Consider the following 15,672-nt stretch of genomic DNA (forward strand, 5'->3'; position numbering starts at 1 on the left):
GCCCACTCACCTAATTTATCAAGGTCCGCTTGGAGCTCTTCGCAATCCTTTGTGGTTCTTACCACCCTACATAATTTGGTATCATCTGCAAATTTGGCCACCACGCTACCCACCCCTATTTCCAGGTCATTTATGGATAGGTTAAAGAGCACTGGTCCCAAAACAGATCCTTGGGGGACACCACTCCCCACATCTCTTCATTGTGAGAATTTCCCATTTATACCCACCCTTTGCTTCCTGTTCCTCAACCAGTTTTTAATCCATAGGAGGACTTCCCCTCTTATTCTTTCATTGCTGAGTTTTCGCAACAGTCTCTGGTGAGGAACTTTGTCAAAAGCCTTTTGGAAATCAAGTACATGATCATAGTCACAAGATTACAGATACTACAAAGAGAAGTGAGAGCATCTGGGGACGCAGGGCAGGATCCCACAGCTCTGCTCCGAGCAGGAGGCTCTTTGCCTTTGCCACATTCCCAGGATTCAAACCACTAAGTCTTGCCGAAAAAACCCCATCGCATGCAGGAAGAAATGTCAAAGGACAGAAGTTTTTCACATTTTATATTTAGTTTTTGAACATTATTTCAGATGCTTTCGTCATCAGGCATAGCACAAACTGGGAGGTGAACACAATGGGCATGATCTAGCCACAGTCCAAATGATTCCAAACGGGGAGAGACTTCCACAAGGTGGGGTGGGGGCATCAAAGAAACTTTAAACATTTGATTTTGGGTGGATTGTATCAGGGTTGTTCCCTATCTTCTTTTGAGATATGTAACCATTGATGTTTGAATTGTATTCCTTGCATTCTGTCTTGACCTGAATTGATGGCTTTTGTGCTGCTTCTAGACAAGTAGTCTCCCCTGACATGTTGGCCCCATGGGAAAGAGTACACCTTTTGTTAACTTGTCTCTGGGCTGGCAGCCAGGTGGCTCCATCTTGTTATTTGCTACTGACCTTGGTGCTCATAACTGAGAGTGACAGTTACCAGATGTTCTGCTCTGAGAAATTGGGAGGGGGATTTGGAGGGATAAACATGTGTCCAGTAGCCATGTTTTTTAGAACTGACTTTGAAGCTGAATACCTGGTCTGTGTGTCCATAATAAAGGCTACTGAGAAATATACCACAGTCTGATTATTGGAACAAGATCTGGGGATCTAACAGATAGTGCCAAACAGCTTTTCCACATTAGTAATTAAAGTTCTGCTTCCCAGAAACAAATAAAAAAGTCAAGCTACTGAGAAAAAAATGCAGCATTGGAGGGGCCAACATTGTCCTTTTAAAAACCATTGGCTGTGACCCGCATGACCACCAGCAGCAGCCCCAGACAAGCAAGACAGTGGGTTTTCTTTCTGGACGTCCTGGCAAAGCAACATCCACATATACCTGAGGACAGAGAGTGCAATTCTTTATCAAAACAAACCTGAAAGGTAGAACTGAACATGTTCAAGTATTTTGAGAGCACTGGCTTGAGCGTGCATAGTAGTGTGATAATGCCTGTGCCCCTTCTCCGTGACCCCTCAAGGTCAGGATGGCAACTCACAGACAGAGCTCCTTCACCTGCATGAATAGGAGGTCCGTGTTTACATTACGTTGCTCTGAAGGGACCTGGCTCAGGGGACTCGGAAATGTATTTTTTGATGCAGGAGTTAAAAAATGGCATTGAATTCAATGGTTGTTTGCCTCAAAATAAAGCTTGCAGGGCCTGCTACCCTGTAGTAGTTAAAGGTCTTTATGAGTTCATCTCACTGGCATCTTGAACATGCTTAAATAAATTATATTTTACAAGTAGTACTGCATTTCTTGAACTTAACAGTAAATGTAACAGCCACATTTATAAAAGGATAGGAACTTAAAATTTTATCCTGGACACAGTCCCCCCTCCCCCCCCCCAGCAACCCCCCCCCCCAAACAAAAAGCTGGCAACTGGGAGTAAATTTCTCTCACATGCAAATTTTAAACCCCATGCCCAGCCTCGCTTTTCCTTTGATACCCCCCACCCCCGCTTTTGCTCTGTTGCCTCCAGCTTCCTCCATCATGGTCTGATATGAATAAAAAAGGTCTAGTTTTCCCTGCTGAAGTATAATTGGCACAATTCATGTGTCATGCGAGTATATATTAATATACTTTTTAGAAGCCTAACGGTAACTTAATGGTCCCATTTGCAGAAATAAAGAAGTTCCGGCTCTATAGATGAAGGAAACGGCTTTTTGTGAGTGTAAAAAAAATTGACTTCAGAAAACTATTTGCTGCAGGTGCTTAGTCAGATTTATGCTAATCAGCTCCTGCTGTTTTAAAAACAGACTTTTTCAAAAACATTACAAGCTGTTTGTGTCCCGTGTCGTTCCAGGATGGTTTAGGCCAGTATAGGCTAAATTCATTGCAGCTATGGTTCCTAGTTCAATTGCTGTAAGTAGTACTGCTATGTAAAACAGATTTGTTGAAGACCAGGATGACGTGATCTTAGTGGGGAAGGCGATACACACAAAGGACACAAACCTAACCAAAGTTAAACTTTAAAAAAACCCCCACTGGTTTTAAAGGAAGAGGAAAAAACATGTCCTTATATCCCTCCCAGTGAATGGACGGTGCCCAGGAATTGGACCAATGAAGAGTACAAAACATTTTTTCCTATGCAAAGGTTTAAAGGTCTGCTTTTCCAGCATTATTCACAATATACTTGGCAGTTCCCACAGCCAGAAAATGGTCCTAAAATCTACACCTCACAACGGCAGATGTGGAATGTTCAAGACAACCTGTCTGCATGTTGACGCTCCACGCAGGGAGGAAGAATGGCATGCAGCATGGGCACGCTGGCCGGCCTGCTCACTGAGACCTCTGCACGGTACACAGGAGTGGGCAGACGGCACACTGTGGGCACGCTGTTCAGTGAGGCTATTTTCCAAATGCTGCTGCTCATGAGGAGGGGGCGTGCCTCAGGAACTCCTTCCAGGCATCAGCATCATCTAGACAACTCTGTGGTGGCCCAGTCTCCAAGCCAGCATGCCTATGCCTGTTCCCTCTCCCTGCATGGTGAGTCAAAGTGAGGATGGGTCATCTACTTGGGACCTTATAAACTGTCCACTAACAGTGGCACCTTCCTCCGGTGCAAGGCAAAAGGAGGTGCTTTGTACCAGGGGACAGCGTCACCACTAATGAAACAGATCCGTGCGATCCAACCCAATGAGCAGGATGCTGCCAATTTGCATGTACAAATTCCACAGAAATGTAAAATGGTTGACTGAAACCTGGCAAAAATATTGGCAGACTTCTTGAACACACACTCCAACAATAAAAAGACAGCTAGTTCCATAGACAATCAAAACTTGTTTTGGCAATGGAGATGAAATATTGTCCATGAAGTTCTGTCACAAGCTTTGAGGAATACTCTTGTACTTAGTCTCTTCTTAAAAGTCAAACATGTGCAGCCAGTTCCCAGTCCAAGGAGCCTTCCAGAGTTTTCTGAAGTTATTCTTTGTGGGGCTTTCTTCTTGGCTTCTCTTCGTAAGATTCGCCATATTCATTCACTCTGCTCTTATCCACAGGATAAAGCCTGGCAAAGAAACAGACACGTTAGTTACATTTTCTAGCACAAAGACACCCCGTGATCCCCTCTTTGCCCAGTTCCTGCCCCCGTGCTCCCGTGACGCAACAGAGCAGCTCTGCAGAAGTCTCCATAATAGACCCTCTGATGGGGAGAGGAAGGCGTGGAATTGGCAGGGAGGGACCAGGTCTCATTTTAACATCATCAAAACCCAATTCCACATCTTCTTAAGAAATTCCATCCCACTGTTTGTTTCTCCTCCAATCCTTCCCCACAAAACAGGTTGTGAGTTAGGTTTGGCTGAGAAGTCGTGATGGCCTTAAGGTCACCCAGCATGGCTGAGCTGGGACTGGAACCACGTCATCCGAGGTCCTAGCTGGAACTCCAGCCTGTAAAGCGGCTGGGAGAGGTGACTGGAGATGAGTAGCACCAGATGGTACACCTCTACTTCCACCCAAGTCCAGGGAGGCAGCAGAAATCAAGGCAGCAAGAAGGAGAAAGCAAGGTCGGGAGTAGGTGTCCTACCCGTTCTTTCACCAGCTTTGACTGGGCCAGTAATTTTGATTATCAGAAAGTCACTTTTTCCTTGGACCTTCAATGAGATGCCATGCTGCAAATATTACTTTCTAGTCTAACTTGGTAGCTCTATACTCTTGAACAAATGCCACATTATTTTAATAACTGGAAGGAATCTGAACAAATATTTATCAATACACGGAACTCTAGGTAATGTATGACCCACCCCTGGGATTCTAGGTCTCAGCTGTTTAGACTCAAGTTTTGAGGCCCATTCTCAAGAGCAGCTGAAATTCATTTTTTGGCAGAAGGTTGGAATCTTAGGGCTACCAGTTCCTCCCCCAACACACACACTTCAGTTTCTTTTCCTGTGCTTGTATGTGTGTGGCAACAGCTGCACATATACATTGGAGATGGGAAGCAATAATACGTTCTCTGTTATTTCCACGTTCGAAAGTCTGACATTTAGCAGGGGCGAGCCTCACCACGAGGTGAAAGAGGTGTTGGATTCCCGAGTGCATCGTGGACGGCTACAGTATTTGATTGCTTGGACCCATTTCCCGGCTGGGGACAATGAATGGGTTGATTCCGTACATGTCCGAGCCCCTCACTTGGTGAAGGCGTTTCACAGGGCTTACCCCGATTGGCCGAAATGGAGGGGAGGTCTTAAGGGGGGCGGAATGTCAGGACCATGCCTGTCAGTATCTTGATGTCTTGTGGTGTGAGATTTGCAATTGTTTTCCTGTTTCCCTCTTCCCTTCCTAGCAATCTCCTGTTAGCAATCTCCTGGCGCCAGCCCATCTTCAAAGGTTCCCAGGTCCTTTGTAGCTTTGTAGTAGTAGAAACTGTAATGGACATTTGGTGTGGGGCGAAATGGGGGGGATTAAAAGATATAAGTCCTGGATCTGAGCTCTCTAGCTCAGATCCTGCTATACTTTGTTACTCTTCACATCAGCTGGAATAAAGTGTTTTTGGACTTTCCTACGGTCTCTGTTATTTCCATGTTCGAGAGTCTGACAGCACTAACGGCATTTTACACTTAGTACGTAGTTAATTTCCATGCCACACATTCACAGCTCCCTTTTGCTAAAATACTTAGTGATATGTGCGTCTTGTACTGGTAGCACTGAAGTTCAATATGACAACATCAGCTCCTACCCAGAGAATCTCAGGGTTTGGGATGACAGCCACTTGGGGACTCTACCCCTTGCCCCCAGGCAACTCTGATGTCTCTCCCACACCCAAAATAAATCCAGTTTTGGCCTTGCTCTCCAAACCAGCCCTGTCTGATGTTAAGGCTGGGACCATGTGAAAATATGCTTTTGCTGTGATTGTTCCTGAACTCCAGAATTCATTACTTGAGAACCTGCTGGTATATTTGGCTTTTCTTTGGCATGTAATAATTTCCTTGTTTCACAGTGTTTGGGGATTAATCATTTATACTGCACTGATCAAAGTGAGTTGTTGCACATTACGATTGCCAATTTATTTTAAATGGTTGATTGCTACTTTAATTACATTGCTGTTGATGCTTGTTTTAGCTATAACTGCCGATAAATACTGATTTACAGTTTTCCAGATAGTTGATTCAGTTAATATTTGGTGGCAAAGTGCTATGGCTTTTCTGATTTTATGAGAGAAACAGTTTCACATGTTTTGCTATACTGTGAGAAGCTGAACTTGATAAGATGTATATATATCAAATCACATCTCGACTGGTCTTCCTCATTTCTGGATTTGCTACCTTTTGTCAGATAACCAGCCAAAAAAAGAATGGAATGTGGTTAAGTTCTTCACAGAAGCTTTGAAAATGTCCAGGATAAAGCCAAATAACAGCTCAGAGCCTGTCGTTATAGACAATTTTAAAGTAGTAGGGTAAATGTTATATTTTATTGGAGATTTGAATTAACTGATTTTATTCCAAAAACAAATTTTATTTCATTTTATGTTGTTTTATAGATTATTGTACCATATATACTCACGCAAAAGCCGAGTTTTTCAGTCCTTTTTTAAGGCTGAAAAATACCCCCTCAACTTATATGAAAGTCAGTGATTTTTTGGGGCCTCCCCCCGCAGCACCCCCAACCCACTTCCTTTAACAGACGGAGCAGGCTTGAGAAGTGGCCTGCAGCCTGTGTTACCTTCCAGGCTGGAACGGCCTGCTGGGAACTACATTTCCCAGGAGACCCTGGGAAAAGTAGTTCCCACCAACTCGTTTGAAGCTGGAAGGGACCAGAGGCAGGCCTCTTCTGAAGCCTGCTCCATTTGTTAAAGTAAGTGTGGGGAGGGCACTGTGGGGGCGGGGAGGCGCTGAGCAGGGAACCCCCTCTGCCCCAGGGAGAAGGCGGCTGCAGGCAAAGCCAGAGCTCCGCAATTAAGCCGTGACTCCTACTAGAGCCCTGCATCCAGCAACCAGCCAGATGCTTTTCTAGGAAACGGGGTCACCCTCCACTGTTTATCCCCAGTCCCTGACTACTGACAGGTAGATTGCCCTGGAGTATGGTGGTTCCATTCTTCGTTTCTACTGTTCATCACCACAGAGAGGTTTTGCCTCCCTAAAGTGCGCCTCATCCTTTCCCCGCTGGGAAAAAAATTCTCTTGCTGGACACATTATGTCATCTCAGGAGGCAAACAGGGGTATACTGCCTCTGTGAATGGAGGTTTCATTCACTGGACACATCTAATAGCAGTTGATGGACCTGCCCCCAAGAAAAGGGTCTAACCCTGTTGCAAGACATCTGATGAGAAAGCACCCACCCCATATTTTGGGGTGCCTTCTCCCTAGGGAAGAAGGGAAATGGTGGCAGCGCCCTGCTCAGTGCCGCAGGCTGCTGCATTTCCCACCCTTGACTTATACACAAGTCAATAAGTTTTCCCAGTTTTTTGTGGTAAAACTAGGTGCCTCGACTTATACTCGGGTCGACTTATACACGAGTATATACGGCAATTCATTGTTCTTCTTATGCTATTTAAGGTTTTGGAAATTGGATTTTATGAGAGTGAAGCTGTTGTGGTTGTTTTACGCAGAATGGAGGGACCAAGGTCCCAAAAATAAAACCAACCAGTAAATTATAAAAGAAAATCTTGGCCTCCCAATTCCACAGAAAGAGAGGAGGGAACACTTCCTTTCCTCCCGACACAAGAGCTGTGTTTCCTTCTAACCGTTGGCCCTGCCTCCAGTAGCATGCAAGATAGATATCACAGCTCATCACCAGTATGTTCCTGTCAGCTGAAGGCAGACTATTCCAGTGGTGGTGAACCTTTGGCACTCCAGATGTTATGGACTACAATTCCCATCAACCCCTGCTAGCATGGCCAATTGGCCATGCTGGCAGGGGCTGATGGGAATTGTAGTCCATGACATCTGGAGTGCCAAAGGTTCGCCACCACGGGACTATTCATTGCCAGGGGTAGTAGGATCGTCTCAGCTTCACTTGGGAGAAAGTAAAAGAACATACTCAGTAGGCACACTGGGGGAGGGGCGAGTGATGCTGTCTGTTCCTTCGGACCAACCACTGAGAAAACATCAAGCTGGCTCCGTTCTACAATATCCTATCTTCTGTGACACTTGTGAATGACAGAACATTGGGGACATTATTATTTCTATAGATTTACAGGCACTGTACACAAACAAAGAAGGAGATAATTCCTGTCTGAAAGTGTACAAGCTAAACAAGACAGATACAGGAGGGTTCGGGAAGTAGTAATTACTGACGATAGACAGCCTGTCGGAAAGAATCAGAACAAAAGAAGGAATAAACCTCTGAGGTGGGAAGAACAAGGGAAAAAGGGGTGTCATGAGAAACTTCCCAATAGAGGAAAGCAAAGCAGCTTCATGGTATCACGAGTGGTGAACAAAACCCTTGACAAGGGACGACCTGCCTGCAACACTCCTGTTTTCTTACCTGAACTCAGAGACCGACAGCAAAGTCGTTGCCAGAATTACACCGAACCCCCTCGACTCCGATCACCTTCCAAGGGTGCAGCTCTGCTGAGGACAGCACTGTCCCTTCAGGGAAGGTGGGCTTCCTCCCAACAGCCCCTCCCTCGGGCTCTGTGCTGGCAGCAACAAATAACTGCAGTTAGCACAAGCCAGGGCTGGGAGCTCATTTTTCTCACTCATGTTTGCCACACAGAAACTACCTCGATTTCCATTTTTGGCCAAAATCATTAACTGCGGAAAACAAATAAGGAAGGCGCAGGAGAAAATCATACCATCTTTGGTAAAGGTAGACCAGGAGTACCACGTCATCTCTAAAACACGCCAGCCGATGAGATGTTGGCATAGTGATGATAAAGGCAAAAATATCATCGATGAAAGTGTTGAATGCCTGCAAGAAAAAGGGACATCTGGAAGATTGTCACAATACTAGAACCAGGGGGCATTCATTGAAAATGCTGGGGGGAAGAATTAGGACTAATAAAAGGAAACACTTCTTCACACAACGTGTGATTGGTGTTTGGAATATGCTGCCACAGGAGGTGGTGATGGCCATTGACCTGGATAGCTTTAAAGGGGGGTGGGGATGGGGGTGGGACAGATTTATGGAGGAGAAGTTGATCTCTGGCTACCAATCTTGATCCTCCTTGATCTCAGATTGCAAATGCCTTAGCAGACCAGGTGCTCGGGGGGAGGAGGGGGAGGAGGAGGAGGAGGAGGAGCAGCAGCAGCAGCAGCAGTAGCAGCAGGCCATTGCTTTCACATCCTGCACGTGAGCTCCCAAAGGCACCTGGTGGGCCACTGCGAGTAGTCGAGTGCTGGACTAGATGGACGCCGGTCTGATCCAGCAGGCTTGTTCTTATGTTCTTATTGTCCTTTTGAGACCTCTGGGTAAGATTTGACTACTATATGCTGCTGCAGTGAGAAATTGGTTTGCTGACTTAAAGGGACAACAAGATGCTGCTGCTGCTGCTGGGGTGTTGGTGCTCTACTGCTGTGTTTAAAATTAGATGGAGACTTTATACTGGAGTTTTTAACGTTATTATTTTATTTCTACTATGTTTATGGTTGTGTCTTGTGGTTGGATCTTAATGCAAGCTGCATCAAGAAGTATTGTTAGCTAAGGAGGAGGAAATACAAATATTTAACATAACCAAACAACCTCATCATCTTTAGCAGTGTATCAGTTGCAGCTTTATTAGAATTCAACAAACTCCAGCCATGTTGCCAATTTTGAGTATAAGGGAAGGTACTAAAAGAAAAACAATCAGTTTTAAAAGAAGGACGAAGTCAGACTGGCCAGCCAGTGATCTTCCCCGACTGCCTGCCCTTCCATGAGATTCACGGTGCATTAATCGAAATTTAACAGGTGGGAGAAGGAAAGATTCAGGTTCGGAACGGAACAAAGAATGCTACAGTTCAGCCCACACAAGAAAGGGAACTAATCATAAAGGGAGTCCTCAGTATGAATAAAATCTGAAACATCAAGCACAAAGGGAGAAGCCGTGGCTCATTGGCAGAGCACTTGCTTTGCAATACAGAAGGTTTTGGGTTCAGCCCCTGGCCTTCTTCGGTTCAGGGATCCCAAGAAGGGGAAGAAGGACCTCTCTCTGCCTGAGCCTCCAAGAAGCTCTCACCATTTGAGCAGAGAATACTGAACTAGCTGGGAAGATGATTTGCCTTGATAAATGGCAGCTTTGTATGTTTCACTAGGTGGAGGAATTAAATTAGTAGACAAGAAATGTATTGACCCTCAGTACTCGTGTACTCAGTCCTCTGGGTAGGCCAGGATCTACAGCTGCAGGCCTGCAGAATGTGGGATCCCCCAAATTGAACAGAATCTTTCCTTTGCTCTTTGAGGGAGACCATACAGTTCAATCTGCAAAGGGACACCAATATATGATCTGTATTTATTCTGACAAGACATGCCCAATTTATGAGTTATGACTCGGCGCACACAACAAAGCCCTTCCCCGATATCTAGATTTACATGCAGTTCTTCAGAGATGTCCTAGTGTTGGAGTATCAGCTATATAGTAGTTATTAGTGGTGCACATTCAGATATGCTGAACCCCTCATTCCCCCGGCTATCCAGATGAAGCTAAAAAGATGAAAAATTGCTGGCTATTCAGCTTTCCCACAGCCCATGTAAGGGAACAGGAATATATATATTTTAAAAAATATTAAAGCCCATTCACAAGACTGGTGATCGGCTTTAAATTTTACACACACACACACACCCCACCCTGGCAACTTAACTTAGCTGGTGCTCTGCTGGGTTTCTAGGTGGATTCTGCCGGGCTGACAAAACGACCCCCACCCCTGCTGAATAGCTCTGCAAGGAGCAGTCTCGTTTAGCTCTTATCCTGTCCTGTCATTGGTTTCCAGGGAAATAGGAGGGAGAGGCATCTTGAAGAAACAAATAGGAGAGTTCACTGTAGCTTTCCTATTTGGCCAATGACTGCAATATGTTTTGCATTGCATTTCTGCTATTGCAATGGCTGCAATACATTCTGCACTGCATATCTGCTGCAGTCCTAATGTGAATTGCAACAACCTACAGAGAAGGGACAGCGGAAGTGGGGGCAGAAAGTTAACAGTGGCTAGTAGGATTTCAGGTTAGGGGCAGCAAAGCTCTTTGGCCTATTTCAGAAGTTTTTCCCTGGATTTCTTTCAAATTTTCCAGTGCACGGCTAAAGAACATAAAAAGGAGATCTGGTCCAGCAGACTCAATTCTAGATAGAGAACTGAGAGACTTCAGTGCAAAGTCACTTTAACTGCTGCTCCTCCATGTGAGTTTCTGGTGCTTCAACTATGCTACATCCCTTGGATTACTGCCTACATGTGTGAAGATTCCTGCTATCTGCTACCAGGAGAAGAAGATATGAAACGGTTTGAAATCATTTTTTGTGAAGTATGCCTGTTGCCCCTTTAGTCTTTGACCTGTTGATGGGTTGGGTTGCGGGGGGTGGTGGTGGTGGTGGTGGTGTCAGGGTTTAGTGAGGCTTAAAGGTCCTTGAACTGCCTTCAGTTTGGTCTGGTTTCCCTGTTTGTCAAACATTGTTTCGGGTGTTTTTATTTTTTATTTTTAGGGCATTTAGCTCTGCTTTTTTTCCTGAGCTGATTTTGTTGGGATTTTTTGAGGGGGGTTTTTTGGCTTGGAAACCTCTGTCTTCTTCCGGCAGGGACCAGAAATCCTTGGGAATCCTGAGGGACCTGTCTTCTGCTGTAAGGGTTTTTTTTGCAGTTCAGTTGGTTGCAGAGGCATTTTTTGCCCTTGTGTGGGAGGCTATTTTTTTAAATCAGGTATTTCCTTTGGGTGTCTTTCTCTGGGTTTCAGGATTGGGGCGGGGGGAGTTCAGTTTTTTGTGTTGACTCTTCCTCCCCCTCTCCGCTTCCATTAATTTTCTGGTGCTTGCTTTTCTGTTGTGTTGAGGTGTTGTGGCCTTTTCTCCTGTTTCCCTTTTTTGTATAAAGAGTTTTTGGTGTGGTGGTGTCTACTGTTGCTCTATTGAATTGATAGAATTACACTGTTATACTTCTCCTGGCAGATTTCATTTGAGCCATTCTTACATAACAGTTGAGATTTAAATACAGACTAGTTTTAATAAGTGCATGTTGGAAATTAGTTTAAAAAACCTAACTTTTTAACTTCGGTGTAGGTTTTAGTTTCTTCCTAATTTGGCCTGTGGAAGGTGTGCAGAAGAGCCAAGGATCTTGTTTCCAAAACAGTTAACTGCACCTTTTCGGTGTTGGCTCTGGCTGAACAGTTGAAGCTGGGCAGCCTCAGAAAAGAAGTTCATCAGGTCAGGTTGCCATTTTGCAGAGGAGCTATTCTCAACTCCTTTATTTGGAATTGGGGAGGCTTGCAGTAGAGGAGTCAGGACAAATTTTAGAGTGGTTGTTTTTCACTTGACCTTCCATCTCCAGGACAGTTGCAGGTTAAGCTCAGACAAGTTCTGGAATAGGAAGTCACCAGGTTCTACCCCTAGCAGTTATTTAAAGGAGCACAAAATCTGTCCTGGTTGCTCATTTCAACCAGATTAAGAGCGCCATCTAAAGGGGTGTGTGTGCTGAAACTGCTCCTGGGAACAGTGTGCTGGCCGCCCTGGTGGATTTGCCCTCCCCGCGGCACCAGAATGCCTCCCAGCCATTTGGTGCACGATGCTGACAGGCTGGGATTGAGACTTACGCTACCCGTAGCTGGCCACCTGGACTTGTAGATGGAGCTGTAAGAGTTCTACTTCATACTGTAACTGCTGATGTTTCTCTACTGTTACTATCAAAGTTACAGCCTTGTAACTACTCTATTTCTTGTAATTATAGACTGGTCACTATTTCAGGCAATAAAAACCCATTTATCATTGCTTGATGCTTAAAGCATGTAGTAATTACTGGTGGATTGCAACCACAAATATTAAAGTGTTTAATTAACTTACTTTATACGTGAATACCTTCCATGGCAAATGTGCAACAGATTTCATCTGGAAGAAACAAACAAACAAACAAACAAACAAACAAACAAACAAACAAACAAACAAACACACACACACACACACACACACACACACACACACACACACACACACACACACACACACACACGATTAGATATTTAATTTATATACTGCCCTCCCCTGGTATACACACACATGCTGAAATAAGTGAAGGTGGTTAGATAAAAACAGACATGCAGATTTACCTTATAATTTACAAATAGCTGTGGCAACATAAATAGAAATCCAAAAGCATATACTCCTGTGGAGAGAGAAAACATGAACCTGTTTTAATTTTTATTGATATAGCGCTTGAGTCCATACTTTATCTGTGCACGAGCTTGTGACTTGTCTTAAATGTAAAAAATAGTTACGTGGGGCTGTGATAAACTACCACAAATGACTAGCCCACTAATATTTCCATTTCCCTGTCCGTCCACATGTACCACAGCAAAACATTTATAGCAAATCTTATTTTTTTCCCCATCAAGTTACAGATGACTTATAGTGACTCTATCAGGTTTTCAAGACGAGACGTGCTGGGCGGTGGGTTCCCATTGCCTGTCTCCGCGTCGTGGCCTTAGTGTTCTTGGAGGTCTCCTTTCCAAATACTTGCCAGGGTTGAGGCTGAGTGGATGTGATTAGTCCAAGATCACTCAGCAAGCTTTATAGCACATCAACAACGTGAACATAAATCTACCCTACCCAGTTTACAACATCTTCCCTGCTTGCTCACCTAGAGACTGTTCTTCCTCACAAAGTAAGAACCTGGTGATCTCCGGCCTGAGAGACGTCCAGTTGGCTTCAACGAGAGCCAGGGCTGGTGGAACAAGCTGCCTGGCGAGGTCAGAGCCCTGCGGGATTTGTGTCAGTTCTGCAGGGCCTGCAAGACGCGGTTGTTCCACCAGGCTTTTTCCAACTAGCCAGCCAGACTGATTGAATAGCAGAACATCTTTTGGTCTACAGGGGTAGTAAAGGTAGGATGGACTAATTTATGCCATCAGTTAATTATAGTCCAGTGTCATTTTAATATTTGTTAATTATTTTTAAATTATTAGGATTTATAGTTTACAGTTATTGACTGTATGTGTTGTAACCCACCCAGAGTCCTTCGGGGATTGGGGTGGGGGGGGGTGGGGGTTTTAGCTCCTAGGGAGAATTCAGACTTGATTTCATCTAGAAACCACTCATTTATCTTTTTGACTGTCCACAGTATCTGTAAAAATCTCCTCCAACTTCAAACAAATTAACTTTCTTCATTGCCCAAGTTTCACGTCCATACATACTAATCCATATATCTATATGCCTCCCCACTGGACCAGTTGGTTTAAGACTTTGGGCTGGCCTGTCACCAGTACTCTGATGACACCCAGTTATATCTGTTGATGGGTGGCTAGCTGGACTCTGCCCTGGATGTTTTGGCCAGCTATTTGGAGGTTGAGGTGAAGGGTTGAAACAGAGCCAGCTGAAACAAAATCCGTTGAAGACAGAGGTCCTGTGCTTGGGGTGGAGGGATGTAGGGGGCATGCAACAGTCCCCACAGATTGGACTATTGTAAGTCACCATGCAGGCTACTCTTGAGGCTGATCCGGAAACTCCATCTTGTGCAAAATGTGACTGCACAGGTCTTCATGTGGACAACATGGTGATCTCATATACATCCAGTGCTCTACCAGCTACAACGGCTTCTGGTGGAGTACCAAATCAGATTCAAGATTCTGGTTTTGCCCTTTAAAGTCCCAAGTGCTCTGGGGCCTTCGTATCTTTGGGATTGTTTCTCCACCCACCCACCCACCCACCCACCCACCCACCCACTCACTCACTCACTCACTCACTCACTCACTCACTCACTCACTCACTCCACACCCACCCCAGGCGATCGTGGCTATACTATGAATAAAGCTATGTCCGTTCCCTCGGCTCCCACCATAAAATTATCTGGCCATCCTCGACCAGGACCAGAGCCTTTTGGGCAGCCTCTGCTTGATGGAATGCTGCCAAATGAGCCCTCACCAACACCTGCAACTGGGGCATAAATCAAACTGCACAGCAAAAGCCCAGGCCCTTCCAGGGCAGAAAAAGTCACACCCACTGACCTTCACTTATTTCCCACTGTTACAGTTGTACACTGGGAAGTGGGTTCTGCTATATTGTGAGTCTCTGTCTGTCAATAAATCCCCAGACATCCATTGTTTAAGCTTATCTTTCATTATTTCAATATATCTCACCCTCTTTGTATAGTTTTGCACTGAGGAGCCACTGAGAACCCGTGCCTTTAAGAAGAGTGGGGAGAAGCGCTCTTGCTTGAGTGTAGGAGGAACTTGGCCGAGGTCCAGGAAAACAAGCAGGCAATATGACTAAGATTGATTAAGACTGATTAAGTTATGGCCTGACAGTAAGTTCAGTAACGCATCAGTTTTATTTTACTTCTACTGTAAAGGAGACAAGGGGCTGACCTTGATGGGGCACTGACCCCATGGGCCTAATGGAACAGTTACCCCTGTTTGGCTGATACAGTACAGTCTGAATTTATAGAAATGTGTTCTTTTCCTAATGACACGACGGCTTGGGATAGTAGATTAAGCATTTCTCCCGAATGTCCTAGTTTTGTATACACATGGTAATTTTTCAACCTGGCAAACTATTCAAATGTGTGAATTCTAGCATCCACAATCCACTATTCTATCCAGCAAACGCTGTGTTCTGTGCCTTTGGCCTATTAATACAGTTTGGCTCTAAGTTATGCTACAAAGAATTCCCTTTGTGATTAATCTTAGATAGCACGCTTCAAGTAGATACCAACAAACACATATTCCCCTTCCCACTGAAATACACAAATACTCACCATTAACAAAGCTGTTAATCAACCATGAGTACCAACTATAAAAAAGAAAAAAGCTATTTTCATTATTAATTTAAAAACAGAGAATATTTAACATTTTCTTATTCCCAATTTAATGGGGACAAGGTGAATTCAATCTCTTTTTGTCTTACCAAAAAAGGTTACATTATATAAGGAAAGAGCCAAACAAAATAAGGAATACTGATAGTATCCGCAAAAAACCAGGGTGGATAAAAATCAATTATTTATTTTTAAAATTTAATCAGTTTTTAAAAAATAAAATGCTTTTTGAGGAAAAATCTATCTAAAGATAGTTTAAATAAAATTCTACTTAAGA

The 15,672-nt window shown here is 44.4% G+C and overlaps 1 protein-coding gene across 1 annotated transcript in view; it reads right to left on the minus strand.

The window, feature by feature from the left end:
• Positions 1-540: 540 nt before the first annotated feature.
• Positions 541-15,672, minus strand: part of CLPTM1L (CLPTM1 like) — a 40,908-nt gene continuing 25,776 nt past the window's right edge. Inside the window, exons 13-17 of the mRNA XM_048515492.1 lie at positions 15,339-15,373; positions 12,700-12,755; positions 12,437-12,481; positions 8,273-8,388; positions 541-3,550 (exon numbers count right to left, since the gene is read on the minus strand). Of these exons, the coding sequence (XP_048371449.1) occupies positions 3,466-3,550; positions 8,273-8,388; positions 12,437-12,481; positions 12,700-12,755; positions 15,339-15,373 (337 nt within the window). The 3' untranslated portion in view covers positions 541-3,465. The remainder of the gene's footprint in view (positions 3,551-8,272; positions 8,389-12,436; positions 12,482-12,699; positions 12,756-15,338; positions 15,374-15,672) is intronic.

Source organism: Sphaerodactylus townsendi, linkage group LG14 (genome assembly GCF_021028975.2).
Source record: "Sphaerodactylus townsendi isolate TG3544 linkage group LG14, MPM_Stown_v2.3, whole genome shotgun sequence".
Classification (NCBI taxonomy): domain Eukaryota; kingdom Metazoa; phylum Chordata; class Lepidosauria; order Squamata; family Sphaerodactylidae; genus Sphaerodactylus; species Sphaerodactylus townsendi.